Source organism: Trachypithecus francoisi, unplaced genomic scaffold (genome assembly GCF_009764315.1).
Source record: "Trachypithecus francoisi isolate TF-2019V2 unplaced genomic scaffold, Tfra_2.0 Contig01585, whole genome shotgun sequence".
NCBI lineage: Eukaryota > Metazoa > Chordata > Mammalia > Primates > Cercopithecidae > Trachypithecus > Trachypithecus francoisi.
Window position 1 is genome coordinate 2,545,909 of NW_022681444.1, and position 19,527 is coordinate 2,565,435.

At 41.6% G+C, this 19,527-nt stretch overlaps 1 protein-coding gene across 2 annotated transcripts in view; it reads right to left on the minus strand.

The window, feature by feature from the left end:
• SCAI (suppressor of cancer cell invasion) overlaps positions 1-19,527 on the minus strand; it is a 191,554-nt gene that overhangs the window by 84,110 nt on the left and 87,917 nt on the right. For both annotated transcript variants that reach the window (XR_004432191.1, XM_033190902.1), the window contains exon 3: positions 10,349-10,480. Coding sequence is in view for 1 of the 2 variants with exons in the window: in XM_033190902.1 (XP_033046793.1) it covers positions 10,349-10,480 (132 nt within the window). In the remaining variant the exon portion in view is untranslated. The remainder of the gene's footprint in view (positions 1-10,348; positions 10,481-19,527) is intronic.

Sequence of the window (19,527 nt, forward strand, 5' to 3'; positions counted from 1 at the left end):
ACTGTCAGCAAAGATGGGAAATTAATGGTCCATAGAATAAAATTAAATAGGGCTCTGAATTATCCCATAATTTAAATGACCTTATATTTCACATTTTGCAAAGGCACCTATGTTATAAATTAGCTAAAATATTCTTTTTTCCAAGATTTTGGAGGAAAGTAAAACTGTGACACTTATCTCTCTTTATTGAAATCCTCAATTGTATCAACAGAACTCAGGAGACTATGGTAGGAAGAAATGCAGTGTAAATAATTAAACCTGATTATCAGGGATGTTTCAAATGTAATGTTGAGATCTCAAAACTCAGGAAATCTCTGTAAATTTTCTGTAAATCCCCCATCTTTACTAAACTGAATTAGATAAGATCATTGATCCCTACGTACATCTAAAATCCAAGTCCAAGGGGGCAGCTTTCAGTCCTCCTTTATCAGTCCTCTCTATAGCATTACACTGTCCACCACTTTCTCACCATTTTGTAACTCTTTTTTCTGTCCTTACAATCTCTTCCATTAACTTCTCCTTCCTTAGTCCAGTCCCTAAATGCATGGCTTCCACCGGAGTATGTGTGTGTATATATACACACATACATATACAAAAAGAAACACACATACAGGAAGTTACTTAGGAATCATGGCCAGTAAGCTGTAGAGCTATGATTCAAATTCAAACCTACCTCCTAATCCAATCCTCTTTTCTACCATATGGAATAACCACCTAGATTTTGTATGCAAGTCAAGTTCTTAGTTCTTTTCTGGAATCACATTCTGCTCCCTGGCTTCCCCCCACCCCGGCCCCCGACAGAGTCTCACTTCACCCAGGCTGGGGTGCAGTGGCATGATCTTGACTCACTGCGACCTCCACCTCCCAGGTTCAAGCAATTCTCATGCCTCAGCTTCCTGAGTAGCTAGGATTACAGGCATTTGCCACCACTCCCAGCTAATTGCTTTGAATTTTTAGTAGAGACGAGGTTTCACCATGTTGGCCATGCTGGTCTTGAACTCCTGACATCAAGTGATCCACCTGCCTTGGCTTCCCAAAGTGCTAGGATTACAGGCGTGAGCCACCGTGCCTGGCCTGCTCCCTGGCTCTTTGGATGCTGCTGACCTCCAGCAAAGCTGTGGTCAAAGGCAAAGGAAAAAGCCAACTTCTCTGAATCAGGTTTTCAGTCAAAGAGCACACTGGCCCACTCACACATTCTTGTTTAAACAGAGAGGACTATATTACAGGGATATCTTTGTTCCAATCCATGTTTCTGTGTTCATATGTATACAAGACCAAACTGCATCTGAGACTTGCAAAGCCCAAATGAGCATTTCCTTGTTTTAGCACCAGTATCTGCTTTTACCCATTGGTAGACCCAGTGGGTTTTTTTTACTGTTGTTGTTTGTTTGTTTGTTTTTAAAGACATGGTCTCACTCTATTCCTCCAAGCTGGTGTGCAATAACATGAGCATAGCTCACTGCAGCCTCGAACTCCTGGGCTCAAGCAATTCTCCTGCCTCAGCCTCCTGAGTAGCTGAGACTACAGGTGCATACCACCACACTCAGCTAATATTTTTTTTTTTGAGACAGGGTCTCGCTGTGTTGTCCAAGCTGGAGTACAGTGGTGTGATCTCCACTCACTGCAATCTCTTCCTCCCAGGTTCAAGCGATTCTCAAGCCTTAGCCTCTCAAGTAGCTGGGATTATGATGGTGGTGGCAGCCCATCTGGAGCAGCTGCTGCAGGGATGCCAACTGCAGTGGGGGAGTTGTGACCAGGGCTGCACGCTCTGCAGAATGGGCAGAGGCCAGGAACAGGTGGAAGCCAGGCCACCTACTGAGTTGGAGGTGTGGGAGTCCAGCGCTCCTGGGCACAGCTGCAGCTACCCAGCTGCGGCTTTGGACCCACGCTTCCCTGCGTTCTCAGGGTCTTAAGAAGCTCCCTGCCCCCACATGCTTGAAAGTACCTGCTCCTGCTCCCTGGCCTCTCCCAGCTTCTGGCACCCACTCTGGGGTGGAGCAAAGTTGTGGCCAAGCCTGGGAGCTGTCACAACTGACTGGGTGTGCTCATGGTGGCACTGACTAATAAGCTCCCTGCTGCCTCGGCCCCCTCCAGACTTTGGGTACTGATGAGCATGGGAGGGGGGCCTAGAGGGTTGAGGTTGCCAGTTCTGGTTGAAGTCCATGGCCCAGAGTGAGAACTCAGGGTGCTTTTTCCAGGCCCATCCGTGGTCTCCCATGGACCAATCAGCACACACTTCCTCCATTCTGAGCACAAATAAACCCAGACAGCCTGACTGATACACTCTCTGGTATGACATGCCTACAGAAAGGAGCTACCCACTATGGCTCTCCTTTCTTCTGAGCGCTGGACACTTGCTGGGATGATCTGCCTGCAGGAAGGAGCTACCTACTATAGGTCTCCTCTCTGCTAAGAGCTAGACACTTGCCTGGACAAGCGGCTTGCAGAAAGGAGTTACCTACTAGGGGTCTCCTGAGAGCTCTTCTGTCACTCAATGAAGCTCCTCTCCACCTTGTTCACCCTCCAGTTGTCCACATACCTCATTCTTCCTGGGTGCAGGACAAGAACTCAAGACCTGGCAAATTTTGGGACTCAAAAAATGGTAACGCAAACAGGACTGAAACATGCCCACTTGCTCGCCACATTGTGGGTGACGAGAAAGAAAGAGCTGAGGCCCTTTGGGAGCCCAGACCTACGGGCTCCCTGAGCCAGGGCTGTGACATCCTCTTTGGCAGAACTAGCCTTTAAGAGAATGTTAATTTTCTGAAGGAGAAGGAGAAGAGGGAGGAAAGAAGAAAAGAGAAGAAGAAGAAAAGGGCAGGGGAGGGTCAGTGGAACAAACTGTTAATTTCTCAGTTGTCCTCTCCTCTTTAGGAAAAAGGGAATCCTAAAAACAGGCTTCTAAAGGAAGCATTATAGAAACTTACTCTCTTAAGTTGAATACTGGGAGTATATTTATTGATTTTTATTTTATTTTATTTTATTTTTGGAGATGGAGTTTCGTTCTTATTGCTCAGGCTGGAGGCAATGGCGCATTCTCGTCTCACCACAACATCCGCCTCCTGGGTTCAAGCGATTCTCCTTCCTCAGCCTCCCAAGTAGCTGGGGTTACAGGCATGCGACACCATGCCCAGCTAATTTTGTATTTTTAGTAGAGACAGGGTTTCTCCATGTTGGTCAGGCTGGTCTCAAACTCCTGACCTCATGTGATCCACCTGCCTTGGCCTCCCAGAGTGCTGGGATTACAGGCGTGAGCCACCGCGCCTGGCTTGGAGCATATTTAATAAAAAAAAATTCTGTAATTATTTTCATTTAAGACTATTACACTTCACTTTGGGGGCACCTCCCAATTAAATATATATATACACACACATACACTATATATACTATTATATGTACTGTAATAATAGCATTATATATTCTATCAGTGGCCTCCAAGGCTTCTTTGGCTTTGTGTATTTGCTCCTCTGGAGTCAAATAATTAGCGACTTGGAGGCCTCTGCTTTTGCAAAACACTGCAAGTTAGGGATATCACTGATAGACACAGCTGTGTTTCTCAAATACATGTCTCGAGATGCTGCCTTATATAATCCCACTAAGTATTCCATTCTGCTTTGACAGTCTTAGTCACCATGGCAACCAGAACCCTGCAAGCACTTGGGCTTTTGATCATTTTCTGACAGCATTCAAAGCTTTTTCTAACATTATTCTCACTTCATTACTATTGTGACTACATGCAAGAGCCATTATATGAGAAACATCATTCACTTCATCCAAATCTTATTTTTTTGGGATACGTTTTCTTACACAGTGAGTGGAAAGGAGATAAACTATTATGTACATATTATAAGAAGGTATTTTCAGTCGAGAAAAACACTCCATTAAGATACTCACAGCTGGGAAAATGAAAGGCTCTGACAACTTAGATGAACAGCTTAATATAACGTGGAAAGACAGACGTCCAAGAGTAAAAAGAGAATTTATTATATCCCAAATGAGACATTATACAAAAATCTGAAACCTTTCATGCACTGAAATGCCCTTTTTCACTCGGCTCATAAAGAGTTAAAAAGTCCAAGTAACAGGGAACACAACAGGGGAGGTTTCTGAGGTGCTGTGTGTTCTACTTCTTCATCTGAACACAAGTCACATGGATGTGTTCAGTTTCTTAAAAATACACTTACAGCATGTGTACTTTTCTGCAAGTCAATTATACTTCAGTAATAAGTTTAATACACAATTCGTGAATTGAAGAAAGAAAGCAAAAAGAAAAGCATGTCAGAACATGTGGAAAACGAGAAGAAAAAAAAAAAGACAAGCACTAACAGTGAAAAGACTGCTAGAGGGAAAGGGCTTAATATTAAAAACTGACACTGTTCCAGCTGGATCCCACTTCATTCCATTTCCCCAAACTCCAATGCTGGTCCAGACCACTACCAAAACATTTCTTTTTTCTATAAGGACCATGGACCTACTCAGACCAATTTAAATAAGGGGGTGGGGGTGGGCACAGGGGGATAGCAACCAAAAAAACCTCATAATTATTCCAAAATAAATCTTGTCTTTTTTTTTTTTTTTTTTTTTTTGAGACGGAGTCTCGCTCTATCGCCCAGGCTGGAGTGCAGTGGCCAGAGCTCAGCTCACTGCAAGCTCCGCCTCCCGGGTTTACGTCATTCTCCTGCCTTAGCCTCCCGAGTAGCTGGGACTACAGGCGCCCGCCACCTCGCCCGGATAGTTTTTTTGTATTTTTTAGTAGAGACGGGGTTTCACCGTGTTAGCCGGATGGTCTCAACCTCCTGACCTCGTGATCCGCCCGTCTCGGCCTCCCAAAGTGCTGGGATTACAGGCTTGAGCCACCGCAGCCGGCCATCTTGTCTCTTTCTAAAGAAATGCTCATAAAGCAACATCAACACTCAAAAGAAAAGAGGTTTTTGATTGACATAAATCAAAGATCTTCTTTAGCCAGGAAACAGGGAGAGTAGTGTAGACAAGAATGCCAACACACACCTCCAACCCACCACCACAGGGAACTTTAAGGAAGGCCTCCAAACCGGTAAAGAGAGTCCTTTCTAATCAAGGTCTAATATTGAACAAAGAACACTTTTTTTTTCTCTTTTCTTTTTATAAAAGGGACAGGGTCTCACTGCATTGCCCAGGCTGGAGTACAGTGGCATAACATAGCTCACTGCAGCTTCAAACCTCTGGGCTCAAGTGATCCTCCCACCTTAGCCTCCAAGTTGCTGGGACTAAAGGCGCACACCACCACACCTAGCTAATTTTTAAATTTTTGGTAGACAGAGTCTTCCTATGTCACCAGACGGGTCTGGAGCTCTTGGCTTCAAGTGATCCTCCTGCCTTGCCTCCCAAAGTGCTGGTATTACAGGTATCATCCACTGCTCCCGGAGATACTTTCATTTATATAAACAAAAAAAGAAAACAATACGGCTGCTATACCGGACAACCACATCTCTCTCAAACAAAAATCCAAAAGTATTCAGAAGATATATATACTTTACTCACCACAGAACTATTTTTGAATAAATAATTATGGCTGGCTGGCTGGCTGGCTTGCTTATTTATTTCTTTATTTATTTAGAGATAGAGTCTTGCTCTGTCACCCAGGGTAGAGTGCAGTGGCATGATCTCGGCTCACTGCAACCTCTGCCTCCTGGCTTCAAGCGATTTTCCTGTCATAGCCTCCCGAGTAGCTGAGATTACAGGCGCGTGCCACCACGCCTGGCTAATTTTTGTATTTTTAGTAGAGATGGGGTTTCACCATGTTGGCCAGGCTGGTCTCGAACTCCTGACCTCAGGCGATCTGCCCACCTCAGCCTCCCAAAGTGCTGGGATTACAGGCGTGAGCCACCGCGCCCGGCCAATTATAGCTTATTTAAATTGAAGAGGATCATTCAATAAAACACTGAAAATATATCCCTGGTATATTTGCTTATCCACTCCTCCAGGTGACAGACCAAAATTTATCATTATTAGTACTGTCAAATTTTAAAACAGCACCTTAGAAAGATACTATTCCATACCTGGGATATAAGATTTATATTTCAAAACAGCTCAAAGAGTAGATTTGAAATGTTCCCAACACAAAGAAATGATGAATGTTTGAAGTGATGGATATCCCAAATCCATAATGTGATCATTACAATGGTATGTATATATCAAAATATCTCATGTGCCCCATACATATGTAAAATTATTATGTATCAATGTTTAAAAAGAAAAAATGAAAAATATGCAATAATCAAAACAATTGGAAATGTTTTTCTGATTAAAAAAATAACATAAAACTAACATCCCAGTCCATACACAAAAATTAACTCAAAATGAGCTGGGCATGGTGGCTCATGCCTGTAATCCCAGAACTTTGGTAGGCCGAGGCAGGCAGATCACTTGAGGTTAGGAGTTCAAGACCAGCCTGGCCAACATGATGAAATCCCGTTTCTACTAAAAATAATACAGTATGGTGGTACGCACCTGTAATCCCAACTACTAGGGAGGCTGAGGCAGGAGAATTGCTTGAACTCGGGAGGCAGAGGCTGCAGAGAGCCGAGATCATGCCACTGCACTCCAGCCTGGGCGACAGAGCAAGGCTTCATCTCAAAAAAATTAATTAAAATAAAAAGAACTCAAAATGGATCACAGACCTAAATGTAAGAGCTAAAGCTACAAAACTCTTAGAAGAAAACACAGGATAAGTTTTCAGGATAGGCAATGATTTCTTAGAACACCAAAAGTACAAGCAATGAAAGAAAAGAATGACAAGTTTAACTTTATTAAAATTAAAAACATTTGTGCTTCAAAGGATATCATTAAGAAAGTAAAAGACATGCCGGGCACAGTGGCTCATGGCTGTAATCCCAGCACTTTGGGAGGTTGAGGCGGGTGGATCACCTGAGGTCAGGAGTTCTAGACCAGCCTGGCCAACATGGTGAAACCCTGTCTCTACTAAAAGTACAAAAATTAGCTGGACGTGCTGGCACGCGCCTGTTATCCCAGCTACTTGGGGAGTGGGGGCCGTGGGTGCCAAGGCAGGAGAATCGCTTGAACCCGGGAAGCGGAGATTGCAGTGAGCGAAATCACACCATCACACTCCAGCCTGGGAGACAAGAGTGAGACTTCGTCTCAAAAAAAAAAAAAAGAAAAGAAAGTAAAAGACATTCCACAGAGTAAGAGAATATATTTGCAAATCACACATCTTACAAGGGACTTGTATCCAGAATATATAAACAATTATAAATTAATAGTTTTAAAAACAATCCAATTTTTAACTGGTCAAAGAATTAGAACAGATGTTTTCCCAAAGAAGAAACAGAAATAGCTAACAAGTGCATAAAAAGATGCCCAACATTAGGGAAATTCAAATCAAAACCACCAAGAGATACCATTTACATCCACTAGGATGTCTATAATCAAAAAGATAGAAAATAGTAAGTGTGGGTGAGAAGGAGGAGAAACTGGAATACATTACTTGTGATGAGGCCACTTCGGAAAACAGTTTGGTAGGTCCTCAAAAAGTTAAACACAGAATTACCATAAGACCCAGGAATTCTACCCCTTGGTATATGGCCAAGAGAATTGTAATCGCAGCACTTTGGGAGGCCAGGACAGGTGGATCACACAAAGTCAGGAGTTTGAGACCAGCCTGGCCAATCTGTCTATACCAAAAATACAAAAATTAATCGGGCATGGCAGACACCTGTAACTTCAGCTACTCGGGACGCAGAGGCAGGAGAACCGCTTGAACCCAGGAGGCGGAGGTTGCAGTGAGTCGAAATCGTGTCATTGCACTCCAGCCTGGATGACAAGAGCAACACGCCGTCTCAAAAAAAAAAAGAAAACCTATGCTCACATAAAAACTTGTATACAAATGTTCACAGGACTATTATTCTTGATAGCCAAAAAACTCAAATGTCACCAACTGATGACTGGACAAATTGTGATAAATCCTTACAATGGAATATTAATCAGTAATAAAAGTAGTGATACGTGCTACAACACAGATGAACCTCAAAAACATTATGTTAACGAAAGAAGTGCATGATAGAAGACCACATATTGTATGATCCCAATTATTTAATATATAAAATATCAAAAATAGGTAAATCCATAGAGACAAAAAGTAGATTAGTGGTTGTCAGAGGTTAGGGTCTGGAAGAATGCAGAATCACTGCTAATAGGAACCGGATTTCTTTTGGGGGTGATTAAAATGATCTAAAATTAAATTGTAGTAATAGCTGCAAAACTCTGCAAACATACCAAACTTTTCAACTATAAACGCTGAATGGGCAAATTTTATTGTGTGTCAATACAGCTCCACAAAACTGTCTCAAAAAAAGGAGTCCGAGCTATTATAACCATGTCAGTGTTTTAAGTTTGACAGCCCATGTGCCAGAAGTTACCCAAGGGATTTAAATGCAAGCTTTTAAATGTCTTCCTACCTTTAAATCTACAATCCCTTTAAGATTTTATTTTTATTTTTTGGTTAAGGGTCTTGCTGTCACCCAGGTTGGAGTGCAGCGGTGTGATAGCATCTCACTGAAGCCTCCATCTCCTGGGCTCGAGCAATCCTCTCGTCTCAGACTCCTGAGCAGCTGTGACTTTAGGCACTCGCCACCACATCCAGCTAATTTTTTCATGTTTTTGTAGAGATGAGGTTTCACCATGTTGCCCAGGCTGATCTCAAACTCCTGGGCTCAAGTGATCCTCCCACCTCAGCCTCCCTAAGTGCTGGGATTATGGGCATGAGCCGCCGCGCCTGGCCTCTTTTAACTTTTTACTTACTTAATTTCAACAGGCACACAGATATGTGGGAAACAGGCTCACTAGATGTGCAAAAGCTGAGGCTAGCTGTGAGCAGACGTTTGCCGTGGGTTTTGTTTTTTTATAATTGCGTCACAGAGTAATTGAGGGCAGGGACTATTAGCTTTATCTCTGAATTTTTGTACCCAGTACAGTATGTGGTATATACTGGGTGACAAATAATGTTGAAGAAAAAAAATATACCTAGAAGGCAAAGAAAAAAAAAGTCTAAGTAAGGAAATTTAAGAGGTTTAAAACAATGTATTACAGGAAAACAAAAGATTTAAACCCCAGACATACCAAGGAAAACTTCTGAATTAAAATAGTGAAAGAAAATATTCTTTAAAAAGACACAATTAATTTATAAAGCCAAAGAAAAACGTGATCTCAAACATCTCCTCTGCAGCACAAAATAGGAAGCAGCAGAGTGCAGGAGTTAAGAATATTGTCTTTGGAAAAAAAAAAAAAAAAAGAATATTGTCTTTGGAATCCTCCATTTAACAAATATTCACAAAGCATTTACAATGTGCAAGACATGGGCTTAAAAACTACCGAAATAGTAACATACAGGGGCCTGCTCTTAGGGACATTTCATTTTAATGCAGGAGAGACATAATAAGCAAGTAAATAATTTTAAGAGTGGTAACTGTCAAGAAGCAAATAAAATGAATATAGGAAAAAGAGAATGATTTAAAGGGCAGCTTTAGACAGAAGGGTATTTGAAAAATTCACATATTTTTAAAAAAGATAAATTATCTGGTTTAAAAATAAACCCTGCCAGTATATGTCCAAACCTGGTGATACATAATACAATTATAAAATGTAAGATTAAAAGATTGCATTATTATCCATAAACCATAAATTAAAATAACTTGGTATCTTTACAAAACCTGTTTATCCCTAGAATTTTACCTATTGTATGAATTTTCTTCTAACTGGTACTAAGCTAATGAAGCTTTAGGTCTGAATATCCTAAAACTCTCAAGAACTGAAATACAGGTTAAATCATAAATAGCATGGTTTATAAAACCCCATCATTTCTTTTTCTACCAACCCCCCACCATCACCACCCCGATCTGGTAGACAAAGGTAACCATCATTACTTTAGGCACAGACATTTCATCCCAGAAAGCACAGAAAGAAAGAATAAAAGAAACAAGCAAGTAAACAAATTACAAAAATGCAATAGGAGGCTCCACATTCAATTGCATATGCATTTCTAGGCTCCTCAGACCTCAACACCCTAATGTGCAAAACCAGATGAAAATCAGATCTGGTGTGACTAATGCATACAAAACCATCTCACAAAATAGCTCTTTATAACTTGACTAAAACAGTGTAAGTTATCCTCTTTTCCTACTGTTTTTTTAATCTAAGAATTTAAAAAATGATGTCAAAGAAAAAAATCATGATTACTCTAATATAGAAATGTATATGACATTCTACCCATAATTTTCAGAAACTTACCACACATCAGCCAGAAAAAAAAAATGCAGAACTAAAGAAAAGTTCAAAGCACCAAGAGTCCACTCACCTTAACCCATTGAACAGTTGCTTAGATTTATCCAGAAGATAACAAAAATCTGTAACTGTTTTCCTCTCTCCCTGTGGGATATCATCTTCAGCACCTCCAGAGGACATGATTTCTTTAAGAGCAAATTCAGTCCTGTAAGAAAACATATGTTCATTCATCCAGTAGGTAAAATTAAAATAGAAAAAAACCTTAGTTATATCATCTGATAGTATTTTTTATCCAAGACAGATACAGAATTCTTCTGATTACAATCAAATCATAAAAATATAATTTAAGTGTAAGATACTGTAAGAAAACAGTTCGGCCGGGTGCGGTGGCTCAAGCCTGTAATCCCAGCACTTTGGGAGGCCGAGACGGGCGGATCACGAGGTCAGGAGATCGAGACCATCCTGGCTAACACGGTGAAACCCCATCTCTACTAAAAATACAAAAACTAGCCGGGCGAGGTGGCGGGCGCCTGTAGTCCCAGCTACTTGGGAGGCTGAGGCAGGAGAATGGTGTAAATCCAGGAGGCGGAGCTTGCAGTGAGCTGAGATCCGGCCACTGCACTCCAGTCCAGGCGACAGAGCGACACTCCGCCTCAAAAAAAAAAAAAGAAAGAAAACAGATCATCTCAGTCGGGCATGGTGGCTTATGCCTGTAATCCCAGAACTTTGGGAGGAGGAGGTGGGCAGATCACCTGAGGTCAGGAGTTCGAGATCAGCCTGGCCAACATGGCGCAAGCCTGTCTCTACTAAAAATACAAAAATTAGCCGGGTGTGGCGGCGGGCACCTGTAGTCCCAGCTACTCAGGAGGCTGAGGCAGCAGAATTGCTTGATCCCGGGAGGTGGAGGCTGCAGTGAGCCGAGACGTGCCATTGCACTCCAGCCTGGGCGACACAGTGAGATGCCGTCTCAAAAAAAAAAACCAAACAAAAAAAGGAAAGAAAATAGATCATCTCCTATCACTGGTATGGATGAAAATTGGAATCATATTAGAAAGCAATTTTTATAATATCCTTTCATCTAATAAATATTATTTGAATGCCTGTTATGTTCTAGGCATTCCTCTACCTGGTTAACAATCTAAAAATATTTATTTATTTATTTGTTCATTTGATCCATTCTATAAATCCTTCCGGAAAATGATCCCACAAATGGAAAACATCTTATCCATGTATTTGTTTCAGTATCATAACATTTAAAAATTGAAAACAACCTAAAGGCCTCAAAGACACAAATGGTTAGGAATACTGACCACCGCACTCTACCCAATCACTAACTCACAACTGTGTTTAAGAAGGTGAGGCAATGGTATGAGCACACTTCAGTATAAAAGGGATATAAAATCACACACACGTACACACACAGAGGTGTATTAAAACTATATTGAATTGAAACTATCTCCACCTGTAATCAATTTCATAAACCTGCCATGTAAAAAGAAAAAACAACAGTAAGTTGTCAGACAGTATGTACAATACAAACCTAAACTAAACTTTAAAAACTGATTTGTGGCCGGGCGCAGTGGCTCATGCCTGTAATCCCAGCACTCTGGGAGGCCGAGGCAGGCGGATCACAAGGTCAGGAGATCGAGACCATCCTGGCTACATGGTGAAACCCCGTCTCCACTAAAAATACAAAAAATTAGTCAGGTGTGGTGGCGGGCGCCTGTAGTCCCAGCTACTGGGGAGGCTGAGCCAGGAGGATGGCGTGAACTCAGGAGGCAGAGTTTGCAGTGAGCAGAGATCACCCCACTGCACCCCAGCCTGGGTGACAGAGCAAGACTCTGTCTCAAAACAAAACAAAACAAAACAAAACAAAACAAACAAACAAAAAAACTGATTTGTGTTTACACACAGACAGAAATCCCTGGAACAACACAGGAAAATTTGGTCCTAGTGTAGGGTATAAAAATAGGCAGACAAAATATAGTCACTGAAATAATGTGATACAATTGGTGAAATAATGAAATTTAATAGATCGACTGAAGAACAGAAAGGATACAGTTGAACAAATTAATAAGCTAAAATATCAGATTTGGGGTACTCTGCCAAAAGACAGTAGAAACAGATAAAATACATAAAAGAAAAAGCAAGAGATCAAATAGAGAAATGAGGGAAATCAGCTGCCACACAACAGCTTACACAGGAGGAGAGAAAAACACAAATGAGAGTGAAGAAATATTTGCAGAAATAATGACTAAATTTCCAAAGAAGGCTGAGGACATTGTGTGCGTCAAGAAAATAAGAACCAGAAGTCACCGGGACAGTGAAGATGTTTAACAAAAAAAATCGAACTGGGAAAAATATAATAAAGTTAGTTTTGTGATTAAAAAAAAAAAAAAATTTCCCAGAATTAGAGAAAATATAACACCTAAATTGAAAGGACTCAAAGAATGTCAAAATAATCCCACAGCTAGAACCATTAGAGTAAAACTTAGGAAATCAGAGTTCTCTTCCCTTCCTGAAAAATTCACTCTTATATCCACCACGTAGGTATCCACATCCCAGGGTACCTGCATGGCTGTCAGAATAGAAACTATGTGAGGAGGCCATTCGCAGGCAGGGCCAGCTTACACAGGATGTTGAAGGCCGAGGGTGGTGAGGAGGGCACCCATGAGGGCAGAGGACTGGCAGGGAAAGTAGGAGCCTGAGCACAGTGACAGCACCTCCATGTAGAAGGGTTCAAAGCAGCAACGGGAGATTTGCTATATAGAGAGGGATGGATCAATAAGATCTATTAAGGGCCAGGTGCAGTGGCTCATGCCTATAATCCTAGTACTTTGGGAGGCAGAAGCAGGAGGATCACTTGAGGCTAGGAGTTTGAGATCTGCCTGGGCAACACAGTGAGATCGTGTCTCTACAAAAATTTTAAAAATCAGCCAGATATGGTGGCAGGTGCCTATAGTCCCAGCTACTCACGAGGCTGAGGCAGGAGAATCGACTGAGGCCAGGAGTTCAAAGGTGCAGTGAGCTATGATTCCTCTACTGCACTTCAGCCTGAGTGACAGAGTGAGCCCCATCTCTTTAAAAAAAAAAATAACTTTTTTTTTTTTTTAAGATTTATTAAAGACAATGGGACCCAGAGTTCTCACTTGGCAGAGAAGGGAGATGGCAAATACGGAAATGGAAAAAGTTAGAATGAACTCTGTGGATTGAAACTGGGCCAGGTGCGGTGGCTCACATCTGTAATCTCAGCACTCTGGAAGGCCAAGGTGGGCGGATCATTTGAGGTCAGGAGTTTGAGACCAGCCTGGGCAACACAGTGAAACCCATCTCCACCAAAAAATACAAAAATTAGACCAGCATGGTGGGGTGCGCCTGTAGTACCCAGCTACTTGGGCGGCTGAGGCAGGAGAATCACCTGAACCCAGGAGGTGGAGGTTGAGATGAGCTGAGATCATGCCACTGTACTCCAGCCTGGGCGACAGAGCGTGACTCCGTTTCAAAAACAATAAACTGTAAGTATGAGTGAACTAACGGATTTCCGAAGACATGGACATACATGCATGGTGTGTGTGTCTACATAAGCACACACAGATGCATACTCCCTAGCTCTGCAATTCTATCTACTGAGAGGGCCTTGGAGCAGTGACCATCTTCCCTCCCCAATGGTATCAATGTTTCTAGCACCTAGCTCTTGATCTCTAATACCATTCTCCAATAAAAGGAACCAGACATCTCTGGAGAATTGTAATTCACTAATTACAGCACAGGGGTAGAAAAAGTATAGGACGAATGTGGAATATCTGTGGCAGTAAGCAAGAAAGTGCTCAAGGAATGCCAAAGACATGTCAAAAAGACATAGGATCAAGACTGAAGGAGATCCCACTGGCCAAATGGGGTAATTTCAGTATCAATACCAATAATAATAGCAATGGATTAAAACCCACTGAACAAAATAAGAAATCATGAATCAATATAGATATAAATAAATGAGTGAATAAATGGAAAGTGTAGTAGTAAATCGGATAGTTTCGGAATACTTCCCCCATAAACTACACATTACTTCCAAGGGAAAAAGTAACTTCACAGCAGTAAAATCTGGCAGACACTGCCTTGATCAAATGATCAAAGTGAACATCATTAGTAATCAGACAAATCAAAGTCCCATGCAATGAGAAGTGTTGTCCCTGTCAAAGATCTGTAGCCTGAGTCTAATCATGAGGTAATAGAGAAAACCAAGTTGGGGGACATTCTACAGAATAACCAACCTGTAATCTTCAAAAGTGTCAAGGCCTTTCCTTCAAAGAAAAGGGAAAACTGGCCGGGCGCGGTGGCTCAAGCCTGTAATCCCAGCACTTTGGGAGGCCGAGACGGGCGGATCACGAGGTCAGGAGATCAAGACCATCCTGGCTAACATGGTGAAACCCCGTCTGTACTAAAAAATACAAAAAACTAGCCGGGCGACGTGGCAGGCGCCTGTAGTCCCAGCTGCTTGGGAGGCTGAGGCAGGAGAATGGCGTAAACCCGGGAGGCGGAGCTTGCAGTGAGCTGAGACCCGGCCACTGCACTCCAGCCTGGGCGGCAGAGCGAGACTCCGTCTCAAAAAAAAAAAAAAAAAAAAAAAAAGAAAAGGGAAAACTGAGGTATAATGTCTGATTCTCCCTGGATCCTTCTATTGAGACAACTGGTAAGGCCTGAATGGGGTGGGTCTAAGGACTAGAGAGGAGTAAAATTTCAGTGTTAATAAGAAAGATGTTCAACCACCAATAATAAATTGGTGAACAAAATACAAACAGTAAAATACAGTAACAAAATACAAACCTAATGCAGCAAAATAAGCACATTAAAACTATACTAACTACAGCAGTTGAACATGCACTGAAACCAGTACAGTTGCTAGAGGCAGTGTAAATTAGTTCAAACTCGTGAGTTTCCCTGAATGTATGAGGGGACATTAAATGGTCATTCTATTAGATCTATCAATTACACTTCAGAAAATCTATCCTGAGGTTAACTGTCATTACTGGTAAATTACTCATAACACAAGAACTGGTGAAAAATCACTAGCATCTGGGATATTCTTCAAAATCTATCTTTCCAGTCTCACCTTCCATTAGCACACACATACCTATTCTCTGACAACAATGAAACACTTGAAAGCCTCTGAACAAATCCTACTCTTATACAGCATCATGATTTACATGCTATTCCCCTGGCCTATTTTATTCACCTCCAAATTTATATTCATAGTTGAAAACACCATTCAAACGACTTTTTAGTAAAACTTTCCTTGAAAATCTAAATCTCTCCCTGGCACCTACTTATGATCAAGTCAGTAGGGGCTTCTTCGGTTACTTCACAAAAAAGTTAAACAAATATACCAATTATTTGTTTCCTGAAAAGTTTATCTCACCATCTAGACACACATTGTCCAAAAGTGTAGTCAATAGCCATTTGTCACTATTTAGCACCTGAAACATGGCTACTCTGAATTGAGATGTGCTGTAAATATGAGGTATAAGTGTAAAATATGCTAGGCTTAGAAGGCTTAGTATGAAAAAAAAAAGCCATGGCAGATAGTGAATGAAAACTGATAAAGATATATGGCAACATAAAGATGGCATTAATATGTAATCCTAGCAACAGCATTGTTTGTTGAGATAATTCTCAGCAGACATCTTCAGAGTGGCATATTTCTTCAAAGTAGTTCCAACTGTCTTGCAAACAGCCAGGTATTCTGAATACATAACCAAAAAGCTCATCATATATATTTTTAAATCTTTCAGTATGCTAGTGATATGGATTGGCCCACCCAAATCTCAACTTGAATTGTATCTCCTAGAATTCCCATGTGTTGTGGGAGGGACCCAAGGGGAGGTAACTGAATCAGGCCATCTTTCCCATGTTATTCTCATGATAGTGAGTAAGTCTCATGAGATCTGATGGTTTTCTCAGGGGTTTCTTTTTTGCTTCCTCCTCATTTTCTCTTGCCACTGCCATGTAAGAAGTACCTTTTGCCTCGGGTCATGATTCTGAGGCCTCCCCAGCCATGTGGATCTGTAAGTCCAATTAAACCTCTTTTTCTTCCCAGTCTCAGGTATGTCTTTATGAGTAGCATTAAAATGGACTAATACAACTAGGTTGCATAAGACAAATAGTTTGTGTTTCACGACTTTCTCAGTGTTTCTATTCAAGTATTTTATAAATATACCATCCTTCTTGTAGCTGCTACTTATCACATTCTACTCTAATATTACAGAAACCTGTGCCTCATGTCATACCAGATTATAAAGTCCTTCACCAGTGTGGTGGCTCACGCCTGTAATCCCAGCACTTTGGGAAGCTGAGGCAGCCAGATCACAAGGTCAGCAGATCGAGACCATCCTGGCTAACATGGTGAAACCCTGTCTCTACTAAAAATCAACAAATTAGCCCAACGTGGTGGTGGGCGCCTGCAGTCCCAGCTATTTGGGAGGCTGAGGCAGGAAAACGGCATGAACCCAGGAGGCGGAGCTTGCGGCAAGCCGAGATTGTGCCACCGTGCCCCAGCCTGGGTGACAGAGCGAGACTCAGTCTCAAAAAAAAAAAAAAAAAAAAAAAAAGTCCTTAAGTGCTAAACCCATGTTACATTTATTCTTGCTCTTCAACTAAACCTCCAACAGAACTTCAAATACCTCAAGCACTTATTTCAGTCTTATGAATTGAAATGGATTATGGTAATAGTTTTGGACAAAGTGATATAAAGCCTAAACTTAAGGCTGGGTGTGGTGGCTCACGCCTGTAATCCCAACACTTTGGGAGGCCGAGGCAGGTGGATCATGAAGTCAGGAGATCAAGACCATCCTGGCCAACATGGTGAAACCGTGTCTCTACTAAAAACACAAAAATTAGCTGGGCATGGTGGTGCGTGCCTGTAAAGAGGATCGGGAGGCTGAGGCAAGAGAATCATTTGAACCAGGGTGTAGGAGGTTGCAGCGAGCCAAGATTGCACCACTGTGCTCCAGCCTGGCATCACAGCAAGACTCCATCTCAAAAAAAAAAAAAAGAAAAAAAAGTAAAACACTATATAAGTACTAATGAAGTCAAACAACAGAATAGTTTTAATTATAACCTCCCCCTCCCAAAAAAAAGCAAGATTAGGCCTGGTGCGGTAGCTCACGCCTATAATCCCAGCACTTTGGGAGGCTGCGGTGGGCGGATCACTTGAGATCAGGAGTCCGAAACCAGCCTGGCCAACATGGCAAAACCCCATCTCTACTAAAAATACAAAAATTAGATAGGCATGGTGGCACGCACCTGTAATCCCAGCTACTCAGGAGGTGAAGGTTGCAGTGAGCCAAGATCGTACCACTGCACTTCAGCCTGGGTGACACAGTGAGAATCAATCTCAAAAAAAAAAAAAAAAAATGAATGAATATAGAAAAGACAGGACAAATGGAAGGCAAAGAGTATAACAGTAAAATTAAAACACAATATGTCAGTAGCTACAATATATTTTAATGAACTAAGTAATAAAATTTAATGATGAAGTCCATCAGATTGGATTTAAGAAAAAAAAATTCATGAGTAAAAGATTGAAAAAGGTTGAAAGTCAAAGTATGGAAAATACATATCTTGAAACAACAACCAAAAGGGAAGAAGCATAGCTACGTTATTATCAGGCAACACTGACTTTAAATCCCCCCCCCAAAAAAAATCAATATAGATGAAAAGTATTTCCCAGTGACAAAGTGTTCAATTCAATATATCCCTTTTATCTTTTCTTTTTTTTGAGACAGAGTTGCACTGTTACCACCCAGGCTGAAGTGCAATGGCAGGATCTTGGCTCACTGCAACCTCCACCTCCCAGGTTCAAGTGATTCTCCTGCCTCAGCTTCCCAAGTAGCTGGGATTACAGACATGTACCACAACGCCCAGCTAATTTTTGTATTTTTAGTAGAGACAGGGTTTCACCATATTGGCCAGGCTGGTCTTGAACTCCCGACCTCAGGTGATCCCCCTGCCTCGGCTTCCCAACGTGTTGGGATTACAGGTATGAGCCACCATGCCCAGCCAATTCAATATATTTCTAAAAATCATATGCACCTAATAACATAGCCTCAAAATATATAAACAAAAATGGATAAAACTAAACGAAGAAACAGACAAATCCGCAATCATAATGGGAAATTTTAGAACATATCCCTCAGTAACAAAATAATAATAAAAAAAGACTAACGATAATAGGATTTTTTAAATCCTCATTAATAAAGTTGACCTAACTGAAATGCAGAGAACCATACATCTACAAACTGCAGTTTATGTCTTTTTTATTCACATACCCATGGAGCAATCATAAAGATCAATTCTAGACGGCTGCTGTGGTTCAAATAAATAAATAAATAAGTTAATACTAATTCTCATAAATACTCCATCTCAAATAAATAAGTAAATAAATACTAATTCTATGCTAGATATAAACCAAGTCCCTACATGTCACAAAGAATTAAAATTACAGTATGCCTTCTGACCACACTGCAAGTAAGTGAGAAATCAATAGCCAAAACACTACTAAAAAAATTCTAAGCCTGGTGCAATGGCTCATGCCTGTATTCTCAGCACTTTGGGAGGCTGAGATGGGTGGATCACCTGGGGTCAGGAGTTCAAGACCAGACTGGCCAACATGGTGAAATCCCCTCTCTACTAAAAATACAAAAATTAGCTGGGCGTGTTGGTGGGTGCCTGTAATCCCAGCTACTTGGGAGGCTGAGGCAGGAAAATCACTTGAACCCAGGAGGTGGAGGTTGCAGTGAGCCAAGATCGTGCCACTGCACCCTAGCCTGGGTGACAGAGTGGAACCCTATCTCAAAAATAAAAATAAAAATAAAAATAAAAAAATTCCCATGTTTGGAAATTAAGAAATATCCATGTAAATAATTAATGGGTCAAAAAAATCATAATGAAAAGTAGAAAATATTCTGAACTGATTCACAATGAAAATTCAAGTCGGCCGGGCGCGGTGGCTCAAGCCTGTAATCCCAGCACTTTGGGAGGCCGAGACGGGCGGATCACGAGGTCAGGAGATCGAGACCATCCTGGCTAACACGGTGAAACCCCGTCTCTACTAAAAATACAAAAAACTAGCTGGGCGAGGTGGCGGACGCCTGTAGTCCCAGCTACTCCGGAGGCTGAGGCAGGAGAATGGCGTAAAACCCGGGAGGCGGAGCTTGCAGTGAGCTGAGATCCGGCCACTGCACTCCAGCCCGGGCGAAA